This window comes from Nannospalax galili, unplaced genomic scaffold (assembly GCF_000622305.1).
Source record: "Nannospalax galili isolate Female #2095 unplaced genomic scaffold, S.galili_v1.0 scaffold186, whole genome shotgun sequence".
NCBI classification, from domain to species: domain Eukaryota; kingdom Metazoa; phylum Chordata; class Mammalia; order Rodentia; family Spalacidae; genus Nannospalax; species Nannospalax galili.
The window spans coordinates 7,845,395-7,869,151 of record NW_008358774.1 but is presented as its reverse complement, the minus strand read 5'-3'; the positions used below and the strand labels follow the sequence as shown (position 1 = coordinate 7,869,151).

General features: G+C 37.2%; 1 protein-coding gene across 1 annotated transcript in view; it reads left to right on the top strand.

The window, feature by feature from the left end:
- Eya4 (EYA transcriptional coactivator and phosphatase 4) overlaps positions 1 to 23,757 on the top strand; it is a gene marked incomplete in the record, with an annotated part of 282,930 nt that overhangs the window by 27,310 nt on the left and 231,863 nt on the right. The window contains 1 exon segment of the mRNA XM_008822102.3: positions 3,032 to 3,130. Within this exon segment, the coding sequence (XP_008820324.2) occupies positions 3,098 to 3,130 (33 nt within the window).

Below are 23,757 nucleotides of genomic sequence, written 5' to 3'. Positions count from 1 at the left end.
ATATATATATATACTGCTTATAGTATACATAGCTTACTTCTTTATGAGTTAAGGGAAAGAATGTGATGAGTTGTCTATATATTGAAAACTTAACTGCAGGAGAAGTAATTCCATACATGATGGATGTTGTTGCTGTTGCTGCTGTTTAAAGCTCACCTTTTGAGGGGGAAAAGGCCTTGTGATCGAGCTGGCAACTAGATTTTTGCCTCAACTAGATTTTTGCCTCATAAAACAGCATGAGGTTACTGTTGGTCCGTAATTTTGTATCTGTATTATAAAGTACTTCTTTTCTTACTTGATTTGAAGCACGTTCTTATCCTTTTCTCGCATATTTGTAAAAACTAAATGTTAAAGGATTTAATATGACAACCATTGGTAAATTATGATGTAAAATAATACCATGTCTGCAATTAGCCAAGGGAGTTTAACTTGGTTCAATAATGTAAAAATCACTGGACTCATAATATTTTAGGACCTGAGTGAGTTTGGCAAAGAACAAAAATCATGTTACCATTAAACTCAAGCTAAGTAACAATTAATCTAAGTTTTAAGGAAATATAAAGCAAAGTGTTTTGCTGTAACATGGAACATTGACACAAATCACTCCCTGAATGGAAAATTAACTAGATTCTGAATCGGCAGTTAACAAAAAAGCAAGTATTGTTTAATTCTCTTATGCTTCATTATCTTTCCTGAAGTCTTTACTTTTGTTCAACTTAGTCACAGCTCCTGAGATGGTGTTCCACTGCAAGATGATTTAGTATTTCCTGATAATCAGCATCCTTAGTTTAATCTGTGTAGCCTTCTGGATAAATAATCTTTAAACCTTGCAATCACATCTTAAGAATAATTTCACTGTGAGAGGGATGGAAAGTTGGCTCAGAGGGTAAGAGCACCGACTACTCTTGCCTAGGACCTGGGTTCAGTTTCCAGCACCCACATGGGCAGCTAACAACCATCTGTAACTCCAGTTCTATGGAATCTGATGCCCTCTTCTGACCTCCTTGTGTATTGCGTGATGTGGGTGCACTTACATACATACATTCATACACAGAAAGTAAAAAATAAATAAAATATTAAAAAATTAATTTTGCTATGATATTTGAATATGTATTATGGATGAACTCCATCTCCTAAAAGATGTGCTTAAACCCTGAGCCCTGTACCTATGAATGTGACCTTATTTAGATTTAGAATCTTTGTAGGTTGAATCAAGTTAAGATGAGGTCTTACTGTTTAGAACTGTCCTTGATCCAATGACCCCTATACTTACTTGAAGGAGAAGAAAATATGGACACACAACACACACACAGAGACAGAGAGAGATAGAGAGATAGAGAGAGAGATAGAGAGAGAGAGAGAGAGATAGAGAGAGAGAGAGAAAGAGAATGAATTCTTTCCAACAGCCTCCAGAGGGAACACAGGTCTACCAGTGTCTTGATTTAACACTGCTGCCACAGTCCTTGGAATCTAATACAACATGCTATGTTGCAAGTCAATAGATTTAACTGGCATGAATGATAATTTTATTAAAACTATATTTATGAATACATCAAATGAGTAGGAAAGCATTGTATAATTTTCAATACTGAATTTTGAGAAAAGTTACAATATTCCACTTAATAAATAATGTTTGTTTAAATATTTATTTTCTCATTATCCTAATGCACAGTAAGATAGAACCAGTCATGGTTCAGAAAACTGGGGATGAACAGCTTTTTCCTAATAGAGCCATATATAGGAGACCAAATTTCCCAAAAAGGTGTCAGATGAATTCTGAAGTGTTGCTTTTGTCACTGTGTTATTTTCTGTGTCAGTCAACATTTATGAAACACTTCATGTATGTCAGACACTGAGCTAGATGCTGTAGATAACTCACACAGAAGATAAACCTTGTCTTCCTTACAAAGATGAATCTGCCACTGGAATTTAAAGTTATAGTAAGCTAAGGAGGCTACTTGGAGAGTCAGTTTATAAAATTCATTTTTTACTATGTGCTATATATAGTTTTAGCTGATCTTATAAAACTGTTTTAGCATCATTTAACCTTGCTAACTCACTGAAAAACAGAAAGATGAGGACTCAGGTGAACAATTGACTTTTTTTTTTTTTTTTTGGTTTTTTTGAGACAGGGTCTCCCTGTAGCCCCAGCTGTCCTGGAACTCACTATGTAGACCAGGCTGGCCTTGAACTCACAGAGATCCGTCTTCCCCTGCCTCCTGAGTGCTGGGATTAAAGGCGTGTGCCACCACGCCGACTTTTTGCGCTATCTTCTCTTGCTACTATTAGAGAATCTTTCTGTATTTGGAATCCAAAATCATATGCCTGTTTGGCTAGAAAAAATGAAATGCATAGTGTGGAGTAATGATTAACTCTATTTTTGAGTAATTATCTGATTCCTGCTGTAGGCTGTTGACTGCTTCTTCTTCCCATATTTCTTTGTCTTAAATGCTTATATTCATTCTCTTAAAAAATTGCTTGTGCATTTTGATAGCATTACTGTTTTATGGTTCTCAGGATCAAACCTATGGACTTGCGCATGTACCGCTGAACTTTACCCTCTTTCTCTTTAGAAGAGAAAATGATCATCTGAAAATCTGGACATATTTTCGTGTTATAAAGGCTGCCAGACTGAAATGCACACTGCATTTTCTCAGTTGGTATTATGCAGTGATTAATATTGTTTTCAATGTTCAATCTTATCAATTACTTAAAGACAGAAATCTCTAAGTAAAATAACATACTGATTGCTTATTACAGCCTGTGTCTCTGAAGCTGTCGAGATACTTTTCCTTTTCTGTGATATTCCTGAGTAGCTGCTTACATACACCAACTTCACCATGATATTATTACAAGATTGTTAATATGTAAGATGTGGAATCAGCATTAACAAATCTGATTTGTTTCTTCACAAAGTTCTCCTATGTATTACCCATCAGCTATATTGCTAAATCTTTATATGCTTCAGTGATTCTACGAATGCCTAAAAATGATAACATTCCCTTTTTTTTGTTTCCACCTTTTGTTTTAGACAGTCCATTTTTAGTTGAAGGGAGCTGCTTCTACGAGGGAGTAGCAAGAAGAGTGAGAGAAACACATGGAAGACACCCAGGACCTAAATGAGCAATCAGTAAGTCTTCCTTTAATCTCAGTTCCTCTTTAAAACGTTGTGGTAAGATTACTCAAAGCATACAAAAAGGAATATATTGTTTTCAGTAAAGTTTGGGGTTAAATATATTTTGCTGATTTTTGAATTCTCTTACAAGGCTATAAAATCTGCCTTTGGCGGTGTGTGCTGTTCCTGCTTCATGATGATGTCACATCTTGATGTCTCCCTTGATGCTTCACTTGGAAAGCCAGCGGTTGAAAGACTAGGGTGTTGAAATCATGCTGTGTGTTCAGATGGTCTGAACAATTTTATGCACTTCCTTTGTTATGTTTTGTTCCAAAAATGCTAGATGGTTTGTGTATTGTTGGCTATTGGAATTATAATTGAGGGAGGGTATTATTAAAATGCTGGTTGCTCATCTCATGGTTGAAAACCACAGTTCTCCTGGACTTTCCTTACTTTACTAGATTTATCACAGGACTAAGAATGTAGCAGCTTGGTTATAATCCTTTTAGGATTCTGACTTCTGAAGGGAGTGGCTGGATCTGGCCTCCTTCCTACCTCATTAGTAGTGTCTCAATTGACACTAGTACTTTCTTGTGTGCTACTAGGGGCATAGACTGTCACCCAAGATGTTTTGTGGACAGATATATAGTGACATCACAGCAAAGAGAGCATATGTATTACCAAGAATGTAGTTCATAAACAGGACTACTCCCTTAGCTTGCATGGGCAAGATTGACCTTAAAGTCTAAGGTTTCCATCAGGCAACTGAGGACAAGATACATGTGCACACGAATGTGGCTCTAGGAAAGGTCTATATGGTGAATTTCATTTTAAAATACAAAGCAATGAGCATTTTGGTGAAGAGGTGCCATTCTAAACTGACTTAATTTGTTTTCTATCAGATACTTTTTTTTAACTTAAAAAAATTTGAGAATTTCAAACATGGTTGGTTTGGGGTTTGGGGTTTGGTTTGGAGTTTTGGGTTTTGATGGTGCTGGTAATCTCCCTCCTCACACCTCTCTCTCTCTCTCTCTCTCTCTCTCTCTCTCTCTCTCTCTCTCTCTCTCTCTCTCTCTCTTTATGGGGCTTCTTGCTACTCTAGCATTCCCCCCTCTGAATAAATAATCCTAAAATCTTTTTGCCATTAGATAAAAGCTCCCAAATACCTTTGACATTTTTGGCCTTTGGAACAGAGTATGTTGCTAAGAGGCCCAAAGACATTTTGACTTTTAGCCAATAAACCAGTTACATTTCTTTGGGGTCTTTTTACCATAACTGTCCAGCCAATTCCTACCTCCTGTTCTTATCACAACATCCTCTGAAGAAGTCACCCAAATTGCCAATAGGGAATCGGGACGCAGACTGCTCTGGCTTCTTCCATGCTGACAGGGATGCAAGGTGGAATGGTATTCATACTTCAACTTCATTTACAGGGATTATCTTAGTCTAGTTTGTGTTTACTGCTGCTTCATTTAGTCTCATCACAGCACACATGTAACAGTTACAGTGCTATAAATAAGACTATGAGATCAAAGAGTCTGCATTTCTTGAAAATGGCCCATTTCAGTAGACAAAACTGAAAATGGGCAACCAGGAACTTTAAACCAATTTCCCCAAATACTGGTTATTGAATTTAAATATGCAGAACTTAGACTCTGGTATGTGGATTCTAGTCATCACATTGACTTTCTCTGTTCTCCAGGCCTTTGCATGCTTATGGCTCTTGCGGGGTTCAGTTCCTGTGAGTGTGACTGTGTGTCTGGAGGTCAGCAGTAACAATGGTACCACCTTAGGACTGTGCTGTGAACTTTATTCTAATATACTGTCAGTCATTTAAAAGTTGTGCGTGTGTGTGTGTGTGTATGTGCGTGTGTGTGTTAGTTGACTAACTGTTCATGTTTTTAAGTGATTGAGGGGTTTCTGTGGACATAGACCTTAATACTAAAACAGGTCAAGGCCCAGAGAAGCCAAAGGCTGATTCATCAGTACATATCTCAGGAATGTATACTTGTAAGAGACTATTGGTTTCAATGCAGTAGAAGTTAAAGAAAATACATTTTTACATTTAACACGAGACTGAGGTATTACTCAGGGTTTCAGATAACCTTTCACAAAATATTGCCCAGAACTGGTTTCTCTTGATATTTCAGGGTTGATTTTTATAAACATGTTCTTCTAAAGTTCCCAATGAGGCACTGTGTAGCCAGATTTAAGAACCAAAAACCTAGAGTTGCCTTCCCAGCCTCTAGTCATGACCTAGTTTGTAGAGTTTAAATTTCCTACACAAAGACCAGTCTATTTATCTAGAAGTGTGCAGATGGAACTGTTGATAAATTGCTCATGTTGGTTTGGCTGGTAAGCAGCAGAGTAGGGACTTCTTACTGGTGTTTGACTCCATTAACATCAGTCCTCTCCTTAACCTCATCTTGTCTGACCAAGTCATGGCTCTTTGCCTCGTTACCTGACCATTGGGAGAGCACTTATTATGTCATTCAGTTTTACAAATAAGGCAAAAAACAGAATAAAACAAAAAACAAAACCTAATATCCCTTTATATTGAAGTGATATGTATTTAAATTATATTCTTAAATAACTTTAAATTTTGTGAAATTTGTCTTAAAACTTTTTGACAGGTGATATAGTGTTATTAATATATAGGATAAATGGGGTAGAATTAAAGTTCATAAGATGAAAGGGAAATTTTTTAGATTGTATTTTACTTCAATTGCAATTCTTTCTCTGGGCATGGATACAACAGTAAGTGAAATTTATGACTCTTGAATCTCCATCCAGCACTTTCCATATATCTGCCTCATCTTCAGAGTATCCTTGTGGTGTAATTCTACAGGCTACCTTTTTTTTTTTTTTTTTGGTTTTTTTGAGACAGGGTCTCCCTGTAGCCCCAGCTGTCCTGGAACTCACTATGTAGACCAGGCTGGCCTTGAACACACAGAGATCTGCCTGCCTCTGCCTCCCAAGTGCTGGGATTAAAGACGTGCACTGCCAGGCTACCATTTTACAGGTGAAGAAACTATGCATTTACAGTGTTAAGATCAAATAGCTGTTAAGTACCAGATATTAGATTTTATCCTGCCCTAAAATCTGTAACGGATTTTGCATTACACAACATAGTATGGTAGTTAAAGCCTTGAGCTGTAAAGTCAGATTGCTGTCAAGTATGTTATAAACGTTGGGACATTACTTAAACTATTGCTCATCTCTAGAATGTGGAGGATGATGAAAACATGTTGCATGAAGTACTTGTACATGCCTTACTTAAACAGTCATTAAGGTTAGCATCTTTTATAAATACTTGAGGGACTGGAGAGATGATTCAGTCAGTAAAGTGCCTATTACACAAACGTGAGGACCTGAGTCAAGATCTCCAGCACCCAGGGAAAAAGCTGGGCATGGTGGCATGTGTTTGTAATGCTAGTGCTGAGGAGGCAGAGACAATATGATCCTTCAAGCTTACTGGCAGTCAGTCTAGCTAATTAGGGAAATCCAGGTTCAGTGAGAGATTTTGTCTTAAAAAATAGGATGGAAATCAATAGAATACAACATCCACCTGCAGTGACTATGGATTCTATAAACGTGCTATGTCTGCACAAGTACATACATATGTGTACACACAAATGTGCTTACACATACATTATACACATATATGTATACTACACACACACACATACATACATATTACACGCTCACTCACAAATACTTGAGACAGGCAGTCTTCGATTCGATGAGTACTCCTTTCTTGCCCTAGACAGCACCTTTCTGGACATCCCTCCTGGAGATTCATGAGTCCATAAACTCAGCAGATTAAAATTGAACTTGTCAGCTTTCCTCCCCTCTAATCTTCCTCCTTTTCACCCTTAATTCAATATTGCCCACCTCTGTGAATGCCTTCATCATCAGGTCCTTAGCCGGTGAGGTCCGGAAAATGATAGCTCTGCTCTTTACCAGCTCTGCCCCAACAGTCTGTCCGTTCCTGATTGTTGCTCTCTCTCTCTCAAAGCTGTTCTCTGTGCTACATGTGGCTCCCTAATGTGCGTCTTTATTTTTATTTGATTTTATTTTGTTCTTTTTGAGACAGGGTCTCCCTATAGCCCCAGCTGGTCTGGAACTTGCATTGTAGAACAGGCTGGCCTTGAACTCACAGAGATCCACGTACCTCTGCCTCCTGACTGCTGGGAATAAAGGCATATTGCCACTACACCTGGCTGTGGGTCTTTATTTTAACTCTTGATTGCCTTGTACTGATTTGAGTTGCTTCTTTTTCCAAAATGTATCCTGGTCACATCATTTCACTAGGTCTTATCCTCTATAACCCTTTCTTGCCTTCTAAAGAGAGGATCATGTATGTAAACTAGCACAAAAGATTAAGTATTAATGGTTTCCTCAGTCTTATTTCTTGTTTCTGTCAGTTATCTGAATCTTCCAGATTTTCTGGGGTTTCCATTCATTTGTATTTTCTACATGGATTCCCTGCCTCCCTCTACCCCCAGGATAACCTGTCATCCTTACAGATTTATTTAGGGCTCATTCCCTCTGAGCAACCATCTTAAGCTGCTTCCTTTCTCTCCACCCCACTAGCAACATGGGGTCATCCATGCTGGGCTGGCCACAGTGGGTTAGTCATGCTTGGCTAAAGAGCCTCTGCAGTATGCTGTCCCAACCCTTTGTAACCTTTTGGCATTTACTTCTAGCCTAGTCTTCATCCCTCAGAACTGAAACCTTTTATGTTTACTTGATTCTCTACTGGATTATAAACTATTGGAGGGAAATGGTGGGTCTTGTTCATCTTGAACTCTTCCTGACACAATTCTTGCTGATGCTTGATAAATGTTTTCTCTAAAACTTTTATATAGTTTTGATGATGCATGCTAACAAATGGATTGTCAAATTTTAGAAAGCCAAATTGTTATTCTCATACTACATCACCTCATGAATTTATATTTGACTCACACTTGAGAATTGCTTATGAAATAATATCATAATTTACCTGGATATGATCAAAACATAGTTGGTAGTTAAACTTTTCGTTTGTTTGCATTGTATTTGGCTTTTATTTTACAATTTGGCTAACAGCATCTAGAAAGTTATAGAGCAATTAGGAATAAGACTTTCATAGATTTTCTAAAATTCTGTTCAAAAATTCTATTTCAAAGGTGCTAATTTAGAAGCAGTTACAGCCAGTTATAGCTTACTACAGTATTTAAGTTACAGTATAAGTAAGTTATAAGTTATAGTATTTAAATTACAGCCAATTATATCTTACTATAGTATTTAACTTTAAAAATGTTATTCTTTTTTTAAATGTTTTTCTTATTAAGGGAAACAGCTATGAATTTAGTTAATATTTAGCAATGCTTCCCTTGGTACCGTGAAATATGTTATATTCCTGGCATTCAGATGAAGAATGGGACAGTACATAGTATGTTTTATAGTGGCTGTAAAATCCTTATACACTAAGATATTTGAAAGTTCTATTTTGATGGAGCTGGTTATTACTGTAATTTTTCTTTCTGTTTAATTCATTCAGACCAATGTGAGGCAGAATCTGGCCTAAATTTATGACCATCTAGAAGGCTTGAAAAGAAATATAGTTTATTAATTTTAAGTATTACATGTTATATTAATAACTTTAATTATTACATGTTATATAATAAAATATTAATGAATACTAATGAAACTAAATGTGTAATTTATAGTTCACTATAGAATTACCTTCTCTAAATGTTATATACTAAGGACCTGAACATTCCGTACATTTCAACAGAGTCACTAAATCCATTCACTTACATTATTGGTGGCATGTTTAAATAAATAAATGATCTCTAAATTGACTCACATTCATTGTATACATGTTGTGCATGAAATGTTTTAAACAATGCTCTTAGAAAGTGTATACATTTGCAGAACTAAATTGTTATTTGCTTGCAACAAACATATTAATTTAATGATATCTGATACAATTCTAGAGCTACTTTAATAAATTAATCTTCTTCATCTGTTGTTTCCTCTTAGAGTATCACATGACTGTCTATTCATCAGCTTTTCCTTCTTAGAGATCTCATAGATTTATCTCTGATTATAGCCACTAGCCCATCAGTGAAACTTTTACCTCCCTCTGCAGCTTCTGGAGTGATGTCTAGCCATAGAACAAGCTATGCAACTAGTAACATCTAGATGCAGAACTTCAGATCCACCAATTTCTGCAAGGATTTAAAAACTCTACTAAATTATTTGTTTAATTTTAAGGTAGTTTTATATTTTTATCATATGACATTATGAAAACCCTAAAATTAAGTTATTCTATTATGTTATTCTTAGGGGACAGGGCTAAAACAATTTGGATACTATTACTTCAAATGTATTTTATTCACTTGTAAACAAAATGGTATTATTCTGTTTGATGCTCTGTTTCTGCTTGAAAGAAACTGACCTTTAAATTAGCAAAACAATCATGCATTTAAAAAACTATTTTATTGGTTTTATTTTATGTGCATGAATATATTGCCTGCAAGTGTGTAAGTGCACTCATGTTATGCAATGACTGTGGAGGTCAGAAGAGGGTGTCCAATCCCTGGAACTGTAGTTACGGTTGGTTGTTAGCCACGATATGGTGCTGGGAATTGAGCCCAGGTCCTCTGCAAGAGCAACCAGTGCTCTTAACTGTGGAGCCAGCTCTCCAGCCCCAAGAATCATGTTTTTTATACCTTCCAACTAGTCAACATATTGCAAAGTTCCATGAAATTGTATTCAAAACCAATCAATTTCAGAATTATTGTTAACCACAAATTGTCAATTATCCTTTCAGTTTTTATAATAAAATATCTAAACTGAAATTAAATTAAGTATTCTTTAATTTTAATAAAACATTAAGGTTTACTCTGTCTTTTAAAAGCAATTTTAACTCTGAATTTTTATATTTTGCATGAGTTTATAAGACATCAGTGCAATATTCCATTAATTTTTACTTCTATGACTTTATAAAATAATAATTTGATTTGTTAAAACTTTTTCACAAACATCAGAATGGGCATCCTGTATAGAAAAAGAGAGGGTTATATCATGTAGAAAATAGATTTTAATTATGTGATATTTCCTAAGATCTAGGGAGAAAAATTAGGCTTTTTTTTCTGTTAATGTATAGTGGCTGCCTGTGTTGTGCTAGGACCTATAGAAGAATAACATTGGCAATTTCATGTCATGTCCTGTGGCTCTGGAAGGAAGAAGGAAGCATCAGAGTTTCATGTCTGATGACTCCATGTTGGATAGCTGTCAGGATCCCAGAGAAGTTTGATTTTATTATATAGAGGTAAATAAGATCTGGAATATCTTTGAGTGTCAAAAGTTGCCTACCTGAACTTATGGTATCATGTGGACCCAATAATTCTACCTTATGAATTAAAATAAAATAATTATTTATGATAGAAATATAATATGTAACTTCAGGAAGTAGAAAACTTCATTGATGAAAAGAATTAACACTGATGGCACCAGTCTGAATGCTTCCCATGACTCCTCATTAAAGTACCCTGTGGCAGGCTGTCTTAAATCCAATCTAAAGAAGACTCCCCAAAGCTGGGCTTAGATGGCTTAGTGCCGAGTGAAATTGATGCAGAATTTTTCTGATGGAATGTCAACTTACAGAGTCGTATGCCCAAATCCAGGCTGCTTTGATTAACTTAAATGATGTTCAGCTTAAATTACATTCAGAGTCTTCAGTACATTCAGTATTTTAAAGTATATGTTTAAAAAATCAATTTGACAGCAGTTTATTTAAATGATAATCAAAGGCTTTAAATACCATAGGTCTTGGAGAGAATTGTAAGTTATTCCACCACAATTACAAATCAACTATATACTCTTTATTAGAAAACACTTTAATGAGCAGTTCTAAAAATGCAGAGTGCATGAAATTGAATGGAATACAGCAATCTCAATAGATGATTATTCAAGGGTTACTTACTCTCATCTTTGAGATGAGAACTTTGCTCAGCTATGAATTAAAAGTATCACAGAATTCCTGTCTCACCCTCACAGTTTAATTTAGCATAAGATAATAAGATATTCTATCGGATTCTAGTCTTCAGTTTTTTAGAATAAGGTTGTGACAGTTACTATTCATTTATTTAGTAAATATTTTTGAAACATGGATGCATTTAGAAGCATGGTTTAAGGAGTACAAGTACTTGATAAATAAAGTAGGCAAACATTACTATTGTCCTGAAGGATTGTATTCTAGTATAGGGGACACACTAAACAAATGAAGTTTCAGAGACTTTTAAGTTCAAGGAGTAAAAACAAATAGGGCAGGAAGGAACTTAAGAAGTGCTTGGGGAGATTGGGTAGGTTAGCGACCACTGCATTTTGGGGGGTGGATCAGGGAGGCCTAGCTGATCAGATATAGTGCAAAGACCCTGTCAAGTATTTGAACACTCAGCCCCCAGTTGGTAGCACTGTTGGGAGAAGGACATAGAACCTTTAGGAGGTGTGGCCGTATTGGAGGAAGCATGTTGCTGGGGGAGGGCTTTGAGAGTATATAGCCTTGCCCATTTCCAGTTTCTCTCTCTCTGCTTCCTGGGCACACTTGAAGATGTGAGTGCTCAACTTCTGCTTCTGCTCCATCAGCCTCCTCTGCCAAGATGGACTCTCACCCCCTGGAGCAGCAAATGCAGTAAATGCTTCCTTCTGTAAATTACCTTAGTCACGAATTTTATCACAGCAGGAGAAAAGTAACAATACAGACTCAGTGAAGGAGCTAGCCATGTGGACATCTGGGGAAAGGAGCTTCAGTTAGAGGGAAAAGCCACTGAAAATCTTCATGATATAAGCCTGATCTATGCAAGGAGGCTGGTTCTAGTGGCAGTGATAGGAAATAACATAGATGAGGGCACAGAGGTGTTTCCAGCTTTATGAGCTTTAGCATTTTAAAGATTTTTAAAGCTTATTTTTTAGCATTTTAAAGTGTTTTAAAGCTTTATGAGCTTTAGCATTTTCTCTGAGTGTTGTTTATTCCAACTGGAGGGTTTTGAGCTCAAGGATTTTTGAGCAGTTCTTGAGAAATTGGAAAGATAACTATAGTATAACTTCTGCTGAAGGGCACACAGTAAACAGAAAAGTTCACTGATGAAAACAGCTAGCATTCTTTGTAAGGCACCAAGCTGAGTGCTTTATAGGACATGATGTGACTTAAATTTTTAAAAGATGATCCTGTTGCTACTGTGCCAATGAAAATTGGATAAAGTGGCAGTGTAGGTGGTGAGGACTGATGGATTCAGGGCCTGTTTTGAAGATAGGACTAAGATGACTTGTTGATGCACTGGATGTGGGCTGTGAGAAAAAGAAAGGAGCCAGAGATGCTTTCTGGCCTTTGTCCTGAGGACCTGTAAGAATGAGGTTTGTGTTAACCGAGATGAGATGCCTTGGAAGGACTAGGCTGGCGTGGAGATTAGGAATTGGATTTTAGACATGGTGGCAGGGACACTGCTGTTATCAACCTTATCTCATGATTCTCTTTTCTGTTGTATCGTTCCATATTCCCTAGTCTCCTTTGATGTGGACCAGGCTACATAAACGTGCTCCAATCTGAAGTGCAAGGGGAGGAGAAATGACATGGCTATCGTTTCCAGACAGAGATAGTGAGATCCTTCTGTACATATCTTTGGCTTTCCTTCTGTGATAAATGAGGAAGAATCTGGATTGCCAAGGCACTAAATGAGGGAAATATTCTCATGAAACTAATAGGAACATGTGAAATTCACCCTGCTATTAGCCATTGAGGAGAATTGTTGGTGAAAGACGTATCACCATCTGGAACTCAAGAGGATAGACTGCACATATTAATTTGGGGACTTTAGTGTCTCATTGGCCTTTAGAGAAAGGAAATTGGTGAAACTTCAGAAAGAGTTAAGTGTAGACAGAGAAAAATTAAAAGAATTAAACCCTAGAATAACTAGAAATTTCAGGAGCAAGAGATGACTGGTTATATAAGGTGACTGCTTGATCCCACTGCCCCAAACTCATAAGCACCAAATTGTTCCATGAGTGTATGATCCCATGTGTAGCCTGTTCTTGTCTTCCTTCCAAATTTTTCCAGTAATTGATTGTGTTAAGTTCTGGTTGGTTATTGAGTTCACCTACAAAATGGAGTAGAAATAACCAGCATATGTTTATGAACAGGTACTGATACATCATTCGGTTATTTGGGATTTCTTTTTCAAAAATTTTATTTTATTTTTTTATCTTATGTGCCTGTGTGTATTGCCTGCACGTGTGTGCACCCATGTTGTGCAATGCCTGTAGAAGTCAGAAGAGGGGGTCAGATCCCCTGGAACTGGAGCTATGGAAGTTGTTAGCCACCATGTGAGTGCTGGGAATCAAACCTGGGTCCTCTTCAAGAGCAGCCAGTGCTCTTAACTGCTGAGCCATCTCTCCAGCCCTGGTATTTGGGATTTCTATCAAAGTTACCCAAACCATAAAATATTTAGAATGAAATGTTTCTCAGCCAGCAGAGTTATTTTCTCATTACTGTATTTGTAGATGTGGTATAGGCATTCTGTCTCAGTAAAGAACTGATCTCTACCAGAAGGTGTTTCACACTAACATAATCTGTACTTAAATGTGAGTAACTCTTTGTGGTGTGTGGTGGTAGAGGGATTGTCCTGTACACAGTATAATGTTCAGCAGCATCTCTGATATCTACCCACTAGATGTCAGTAGTACCCCCTTCCTTTTTGTGGCAATCAAAAAATGTCTTGACACGTTACCTAATGTCTTATGCAAAGGGCAGGAACATGGAGGATTATGATCTATATTATTCCTGCTTTCAGGGAGTTTCTTTTTCAAAATATTATTATTTTTATTTTATGTATAAGCATTTATTGCTTGCATGTATGTAAGTGCACCCATGTCATGCAATGCCCACGGAGGTCAGAAGAGGCTGTCAGATCCCCTGGGACTGGAGTTACAGACAGTTGTTAGCTGCCATGTGGGTGTTGAGATTCGAACCTAGGTCTTCCGCAAGAACAACCAGTTTTCTTAACTGCTGAGCCATCTCTCTGGCCCCTCAGGGAGTTTCTTATTCACAAACTTAAATATACTCTGCAAACTACTTGAGACAGTTTATCTGAAGTTTTAATATAACATTTTGTAAACCATCACTGAGGGACCCGAGATGGAGAGATGAAGACATGGAACAGAGTCTTAAGCATGATCTTATCAGCAAGATATGTCTGTTCAAGAGAAGATTATAGATGGGACTAAGTCACACCTTCAATAGGTCTTCAAGTGGTAGGATGAATTTTCTTAGATACAAGAAATCCTGTCCTTAGAAATATGAGGAAAATAATATATTTCCTATATATGAAACACTGGCCCAGGAACCTAGAGTAGATATGCATGAGGATGTGGGGAGTGAGAAACACAGTTGAGAAGTGCTAAGACTAGACAGAAAAGAATTTAGAGCCAAGCTGAGATGTAGTCATGTACCTGGGTGGCCAGCACAATACTCAGTGCTGTGCTACACACAGAGGTGTATTAGAGGACGTTGCCTTCTGTTTCTAAATTCCTCATTTGGATGCAATGGAAAGCGCCACATCACTTTTGATCAAATAATAATACATTTAAAATAGTATTTCAAGAAAATTACCTTGTTGGTAATGAGAACTGGGAAGTCTTCATTCTGGGGAATGCTTCTAGGAGGCAATGTAGCCTAGGAAAATCCGAGGGGGATGTGGTTAAATTTAGAAGACCATTGTATTTATGAAGAGTTGAGAGACAACTTAGGGTGCCTTGAAGAAGTTTCTATATGAACTCCAAGGATTTGAACTGGGGTTTGGTAAACTTTTTTGTAAAAGTCAAGATAGTACATATTATGTTTAATTTTCTCATAATAGAATCTCTGTGTGAACTACTCAATTGTGCTGAAATGTGAAGACAGCCACAGATAATTTAATATGCAAAACTGTGTTCCAATAAAACTATAGAAGAAGGTTGCAGCAGACTATTAAACATGTTTTGTTAGTCTGTGGCCAAAACTAATAATGTGACAAGGGAAGAAAGACAGAGGGGAAGAGACCAATGGAAGAAACTGAAAGAGGAAAACTTGCTGAAGCTGGAAACTAACTGGACAGGGTTAATAAGAAGAAGGGAAGGTTTTGGAGATAAACAAGGAAAAAGGTTATTGTGCAGTTTCAGGCTTCAAAGACACCATAGATTAGGAACAGGAATCAGTGATGTAAGAAAAGCGAGGGATGTGTTTGAATGTAGGGTGTTCTAGAATATGTCAAACTATTAATTGGTGAAACCCTGTTGAGCCATGGGGAGCAGAACAGTATTTTCTTTCCAGGATGTTCCAAGAGGAAACAATGTCTAAGAAAATGACAGAAGAATGAGAATTAACTTAGGAGATGACCATGTTTGTGAGGAAGAATGATTGGGAGGAACTGAGAAGTAGGAGACAAGGAAACAAAAGCACCACTGGGTCAATCCTTCCCAGAGCTAACTTTCTAGAGAATGGATTACCACTGTGTGATGTTTCAATAGTTCAAGCACAGGGACCAAGAAAGAGGGTACTCCATTTGTTGATTAAAAGAATGAAGTCCCATGCAGGTTAGCGGTAAGAAAAGGCACTGAGAAGATGATAAGGAAGTAAGAGGGAGCTGAGAGGCTGAAATAGAAACAAGACAGTGGCTGAGGAGAGACCTGTGCATTGCTGATGACAAGCCTTGAGAAAGCATCAATCCATGAGTAATATGTTCAGCTTGTTGTCCAAGGGACAATGGGACTTGAAGAACAGAAAGAAGATAACGTTATGGTGAAGGGCTCTCACTCTCTGACTCTGAGCATGTTAAACAACATGTCCTTCAGGATTCCAAGGTGCTTCCCCCATATGCCTAGTTTTTTTCAGGAACAATGAAGCCAATTACATCTGTTCACACAAGATCCAGAAGTACATGGGAACAGGGTAGGATCGAGGGCTCAGGAAGTAGAAAGATTTGCAATAGCCATTGTTTAAAAAAATAGCAGGTGATCTGAAATTCATGAATAATTGAGGCGTTTTCAGTTTTCTTTTAGCAAAAGGTATGTCATTGAGTAGGATTTAAGACTGTGGCCGAGTGTTGGCATAGAATGTTTATGTATTAACTGAAGATAAGAGAAACTAACCACTGGATAATGAAAGTGCCTCTTATTTGAAGGATCTGCTGTGTGAGATTCCTTGGATATCAACATTAAAGACAAAAGAACTTAATTTTACAGATGTGTTTGGGACAAATTTTGATAATAGCATGAGACGGAAGTCATAGAGTTAAAAATTGCTTGTCTTCAAGTAGTCAAAATTGATTCTCTGGATGTAGTCAAAATTGACTTCAGGATGTAGGAAATCCTTTTAGGGGTTAATTTGTTGAAAAGCTCATGTTAACTTTCTTGGCAGGAGCTAGGAGAGTAAGGTGGAAGAGGAGCATAAAAGAAAACAAACTAGAGTTTTAAAGACAGCAAACATCAACTTCTTACTATGCTTGGTTTTCATTACTTATCATCGGCCTATAGTGGACACTTGGGCAGTCGTGTATACCTGGGGACTGAGGCCCAGATGCCCAACCCGGCATCTGTGTCATGTGTACTGGGTGCCATGGGCTTCCTCTGTGTATGAATAAACACATACATATGACATGTAAGTATAGATAAGCTCATTCATTTAGCACAACAAAATTTGATTAGGAGTACTGTCTCCTAGATTAAAATCCAGGAGGCCACCTTGCTCATGGGTGTAGGAGCAGAATTTTAACCCAGGAAGTCTGACTCTAGAGATGACAGTCTTACTTGCTAGGCAAATCCACTTGAAAAATGCCTTGTTTATTTCACATTCCCCAACCCTGACTCTGCCTTCAACAAAAAGCAAATGTTTTGAATTTTTATACATAAGAAAGAAAATATTGGATCTATCCATTTTTTCCTATTAACATCTTTAATTCACAGATTTGTCACATCAGGAAAAAAACGTGGGAATGGTAAACTGATGCAGGAGAGACCATGTTTATTTTTCAATCCACTGATTAAATGAAAAGAGAGTAGGAGGGCGTGGAGTCTGTAGCGGTTTCCCCACAGGAGGAAAGGTTTAGAAGTATCCTCACGGTTATCTTGCATTGAATTTCTTGCCCAGTTTATCTTTTTTTTCATCTTGCCACACTTAATGTGAGGGCTAGAGGACTTGCTGCATAGGCGGAAGGGATAGATTACACTGTCCAAATTCTTTATTTTATGGAGCAAAATTAGGGACTGAGAGTGTCTACGCCTCCTGTCAGAGCAAGAGCAGCAAGGGTTCTTGATTGACTTCAACATTTGTGCTACAATTTGAAAACATACTTTCACTTCGGGTTTCTTAACATTTGGATATTAAAATCAGCCCCCTGAAAAACACACAGAACTATCTCTTTATGTAAAGGTTAATTAAATAACTGCATTTTAACATTTGAAAATTAAAATCACCTCCCTAAGAAACATGTAGAAGTATTGTTTTATGTAAATGCTGATTAATAATTGCATTTGAACTTCTGCTCAAGTTGGCAGGTCAGGATCATTTTAAAACACTCAAGAAAGGTGTGAAGCATTCTACTTTATGTGTTTGTTTTTCTCCCAGTTATTATTTACTGCTCAATCAGCATTAGCAGTAGAAAAATAATTTGGCTGCTAAGTTACTCTAGTATAGAATTTCAAAGGACCTTATTAGAGAGAGATGTAATTTCATCCTCTAGGCCTTTTATATAACAGAGTGCATATTTGGGTTACTTCATTTTGACCCGGAATTAAATAATGGATTTAAGCTGTGAACAGGAAGTTAAAATATTTACTCAATGAAGATTTAAATGGCACTGTGATTGTTCTTCAGATTGCTAAGGGTGCCTTCATACTCCATAGTCTTGTGTTCCTTAGGTTACTCCCCTCTGAATAGCTCCAACAATTCTCCTGCAAGTTCATTTAAAAAATCTTGCATTTGATAACTAATCCATATCATAGACTTTAAAATGAATAGCTTTGTAAAAAATAAATATATATATGTGTGTGTGTGTTTGTATATTGATTTACTATAGTTTAGACGTGGTGTTTAACTAGAGAAAATGTAGGTGTCATAACAATGCTTCAAGTATTAATATCAAAGAAATTAAGAATGGAGACCAGGAAGCAAAATCACTACAGCTTCGGTGTTCCCGGACGTGCATACATCCTTCCATCTGACTTTCACAGGCAGTCAGCTATGCTCCCTCACCCAGTGCCGACTGCTTTCCTTTTTCTTCAGTGCTCTGTGATTTGCATATTATCCACACTGATTCTTGTTTTGGGCGATTGTTTCCATCCTCCCCATGAGACTGTGAACTTCTTATTTTCTTTCCATGAAGTAAAGTTTTCATTGGCCAGGATCCCAACTATCCTGATATCTTCTTTCCTCTTACTTTGTTTGTTTGCTTTTATGCCTTAAATTTTCAAAGTTATTCAGAATTAAAAGACTTGCAAATCACCCTAGAAAAATAATTCTGTTAGTGAAAGACTTTGTGAAGAATCACTCAAGGTGTTTAAATGTTGGTGCTAAGTAAGTTGTTACAGAGGCTAACAAGACTTTCTGGAGTGCTCATCTGCTGGATGTTGATATTAGCCACGGTTTTGCTGTCCAAGGTTTCCGGTACCTGCAGTTCAATCATGGTCCAAAAATATTAAATGGAAAGTTCCAGACATAAACAGTTTATAAGTTTTAAATTGGGCATCCTTCTAAATAGAGTGATGAAATCTCGTGTCCTCCCATTCCATTCTCCTGAGACGTGGTCCATCCATCCCTCTGTCTAGCAAATCCTTGCTGCATTTTACCTGCTCTTTAGCTACCTAGTCACAGTTTCTGTCATCTCTGTTACTAGATTGGCTGTTGGGGAATGGGCATGGATTTCATAGTGCTTGTGTTCAAATAACCATTATAAAACACCCTCACATTATGTCATAAGCCCTGTCATTCACATCGTTTCATTTCCTACTGGATGCATCATGTCATCAACCTATCATCACAAAAAGAAGGGTCAGTGTAGTAAAGTAAGTTTTGGTTTTGGTTTTGAGACAGGATCTTCCTATGCTGCCCAGGTAGGCCTGGAACTCTCAGTATTCTCCTGCTTTAGCCTTTCAAATGGCTTGAATTAGAGGCATGTGCTCTTATACCTGGCTCAGTGAGTTATTTTAGGTGAACTTTATGCAAACAACTTTATTATAGGGTGTTTTCATAAATGCCTATTTATTATTTATGCTCATCTACTGTGCCCAACTTAGGAATTAAACTGCCAAAATTATGCAAGCATAGTGGAAAGCATAGTCTATGCAACATTTGATTCTACCTATGATTTTAGGCATTCCATCAGAAATAGATGGCATTCCTATAAATATGGGGGTAGTGGTGGGACTCTTGTAGTTGGGACTTCCTGTAATGGTGTTAGCTCTTTGGGTGTTTCAGACATATTCCCTGGCATGTATATTACTCATCAGATAGCATAAGGAATCATTAGTGATAATTTCTGCTTATGTATGCTTATTTTAGAATGTTTAATCAATTTACTAATTTTAATCTAGGGAATTCAATTGTACCCTAAATGTTTCTTGTGCAACAGGTTTAATATTTTCATCTAGACTGATTTCCTCCCTTGGTTTATTTGATTGTTTTTTGTTCAGTCATTAGAATTGTACATATAGTATTTTCATTCTTAAGCACTTACTGTTAGATAGCTTGAGTGTTAGGGTTTATTGATTGAAGGCCTTCTGATATTAATCTCTGTAACATGAAGATGGATTTGACAGTAATGTTCAGACTTTAAACTGGAGGTTGCTTTGCTGTTAGTGTCTATTAGACTGAATGTATCAATCTTTACTTAGGAAGTGAGAAAAGTATACTTTCCGTGCCGGGTCTCTCTGTCTTTGGAAATTGCTTAACGAATGGAAAATTTTATGTTAACTTTTATCAGACTTTAAAGCATCATCGAACAATATCTTTGGATTCCAATATCTAGATGTAAATGAAAACTGTCTCAAATGTAACTAACCGCAACCTTTTGGCAAAACTGTTGCATAGTTAAGCCTGAAGAGACAGTAAAGACAGCATTGCCCAAATCTCATTGCATAGGTGTGTTTAAGTTGAACAAGGACCACTGTGGGTAATGAAGCACAGGAAATAGCTAGAAACTCACAGCCTCATGTCACAGCTCTTGGAAATCCCCACTCATTAGCCCCTGAAATCTCTGCATTGCATTATTTTCCTGGGTCTCTTTCTGGGACTCTTTGTATTGCGTATCTCTCCTCCGAGTGCTCTGAATTTCTCTGGTTTATTTTTCAAAAGTTCAGATCTGTCTTTGTCATGCCTTCATCATACAACCCTTAGCCTCAGACTAGGCCATTTTTTAACTAAAACTCCATGGAAAGATCATTTACTAAGGCATATTATCTTGAAGCACTATTTACTTTCTAATATAATTGATGTCTAAGTATGTGAATTTACTTAGTAAAGTATATTTAATGTATATGTTGACATGCATTAGATGAATTTTATTTTATATATAGAAATACTTGGAATAAGGACAATTTTTCTGTTTAATCTCTCAGGTGCTAGATGAATAATGGTACAACAGTTTAGGAAGGGACTCTGTGTTTAGGGCCTGAGAAATACTGAAGTTCATCTTACTCCTCAGTTACCTTATTTCTCCTTCTCACCTTAACCATCTAAATGTCTTTCTTTGTATCACCTTTATCCTGACCTGCCCCCATGGGTCATGGTGAAAACACGCCTTACATAACCTAAAGTCTAACTATTACTTTGTCATGCACGTTCTAACGTCACCATCACTGTCATCTCCATTCTCTGGAAGATAAAGGTCACCTCTCCCTCGTAAACTCCTCATAGGTGGACTTTTCACAGGCTTTTCCCATAGAAGACTTACATGAACTTGAAATAAACACCTGGGATACATGCCGTGTTCACTGAATAATGACAAAAATTATCCTCTTTGTCACTATTCTTTATAGTTTCATTCAAATTGCTATAAATTTCCTACAAGTGAAAAAAAGAGATCAATCCTGCCATTTAAAGATAACTGCTTAGGGGGCTGGAGAGATGGCTCAGTAGTTAAGAGCACCGGGTGTTCTTGCACCAACATGGTGGCTAACAGCCATCTGTAACTCCAGTTCCAAGGGATCTGACACTGTCTTCTGACCTCTGCGGACATTGTGTAACACAGGTGTGCACGCGCGCGCGCGCACACACATACACACACACACACTCATACACAAAATAAAAATAAGAAAATATTTTAAAAAAGAAAGAAAAATACTTAACATTGCCTTGTTTAGACATTTCTTAATGTTCTTCTAGGTTACCTAGAATATTGTATTCTCTTTCAGTGTCATCAGACTCTATAAAACACAGATATTTATCCTTACTCAAAAAGCAATGAAAGTGTAAATGCAGTTGAATGCTTCTAATGGCTTCAAAGTTAATATTTTGGGTTCTTATATTCTGTGAAATAGGAGGCTTGTTTATGGCCAATATTTTTTCAAATTATACAAAATTAATGTTTCAAAGAGTATCTGAATTTCAAAAGGATTCTTTAATTGATCTATTCCATAATTCTGTCCTTCATCTGATTACTTAAACAAGTGCTCTTCCCAGTGTGTTGATAACTGGAATTGCTGATGAATGCCAGGCAGGACTCTGAACTGACCTAGAAAAATACATTCAAAGCTACACTCAAAGAATCCCATTGAGCCAGGCGTGGCAAACACCTTTAGTGTCAGCACTTGGGAGGCAGAGGCAGGCGGATCTCTGTGAGTTTGAGGCCAGCCTGGTCTACATAGTGAGTTCCAGGCCAGCTGGGGCTACAAAGAGACCCTATCTCAAAAGAAAAAAAAAAAGAGAATTTCATTGAACCTTTGGAGAACAACTTCCTGTTCATGTAACATTGAGATGGACTTGAAATAATGCCCTGCATTTGCTCAGAGACTCCAAGAGTGGGATATATAGTGGGAAGGTATCTTAAAGAATTTATTTATCATATACCTACTGATTATAATCCCCAATGAGTTATTTATGGCATATTATTTTCATATTCATTATTAAATATGTGTGTGTACATGTAATTTTTATCCTTATACAATTACAATTATATATAGATTTTAAACATTTTATTTTCATTTCCTCATTATCTTCCATTTAAAATTCCACTTTAAAAAATTTTGACAATTTCTTGCACATTTGTAATGTACTGTGATCATATTCACTCTTTGCTGCCATCTCATATCTCCTTCCCACTCCTGTAGACCCCTTCTTCCTCCAAAGCATTCCCCTTTAAACTCTCCTAGCTTATGAAAGTCCCACAAAGGTAGCTATAGGTGCTGTGTTCATTGTTAAATCAGCCACATCATGTCCAGAAGACAGTTTCACAGACCTTTTCCCTATTTCCACCTCTTACAATTTTCTGTCTACTTTTTTGTGATGTTTCCTGGGCCTTAGAGGGAGGTGACACAGATGTTCTGTTTAGGACTGAGCACTCAACACTCATTTGTTTTAAAGGATGAGACAATGGAATGTTAGTGAGGTTAAACTTTTGCCCAAATTCACATAGAAATTGGCTGATTTCCAACTTTGTCTGACTCCAGATTTTTGCTCAGTTAACATCTATTGATGAATTTGCTAAACAAAGATTAATGAAGCTTTTTCCATATGTCTGGCACCATTACATGTACTGAGTACTATGAGGAAAGAGCACCTTGATGTAGCAGAATAGACAGAGGGCTGACACCAGAGGTGTTTCTGTAGTTTGGTGGCCGGGAATGCTCTTTCTAGCAAGCTGACATTGAACAGACCTAGGGATATATTTACAGATCACCTAAGCCAAAAAGAACAAGAAATACAATTTTTCAAAGAGAGAACAGAAATAAAACTTTTCCTGAGGAGTGATGTGAGACCAGAGAAGTGACTCAGAACTTACATGCTTCACCTCTGAGGGAGATGAGAAGTTAGGGGTAGGTGTTATTTAGTTTCTGATACAGACTCAGTGATTTAGATGAAGTATAGACATATGGAAGGCTCCAGAAGACCATCAGAGGGCTGTTGCAGTACTTGAAGCATGAGGTGGTAGTGAAGACTTTAGATCTATTTCAAAAGCAGCGGCAACCAGGTAAGGTGTTGGATTGGATGTGGTATGAGGGAAAGTAAGGTCAGTGATTTTATTGGGTACATGTAGATCTAGAATTTTAAATCTTTGACCCTGGGTACTATGGTGAGAAACAGTTCAGGAAGGAAGAGCAGAAAGGAAATCAAGAGTTTCATTTTTGTTTGATGTGGGTAGATATTTTCTCCTAACTTGTAGCATATTTCTTACCGTATTTATTGGCTTTTTTTCTTTTTCACTTACTATTTCTCAAGTATCTATGTCCATGAAAATAGCTTTACTAACTGTTGTTCAAAGCTTCTGCATTTCTGAGTTTCAGTCTCAACCTATAAATATTTGTCTTGCTGTTACCGAATCTAGCAATTAGCAAGATGGGCATATGGGATATTCACAATTAGGTGGTATACTAGATGAAGTGTTCCCTCAGTGAAAACATAGAAA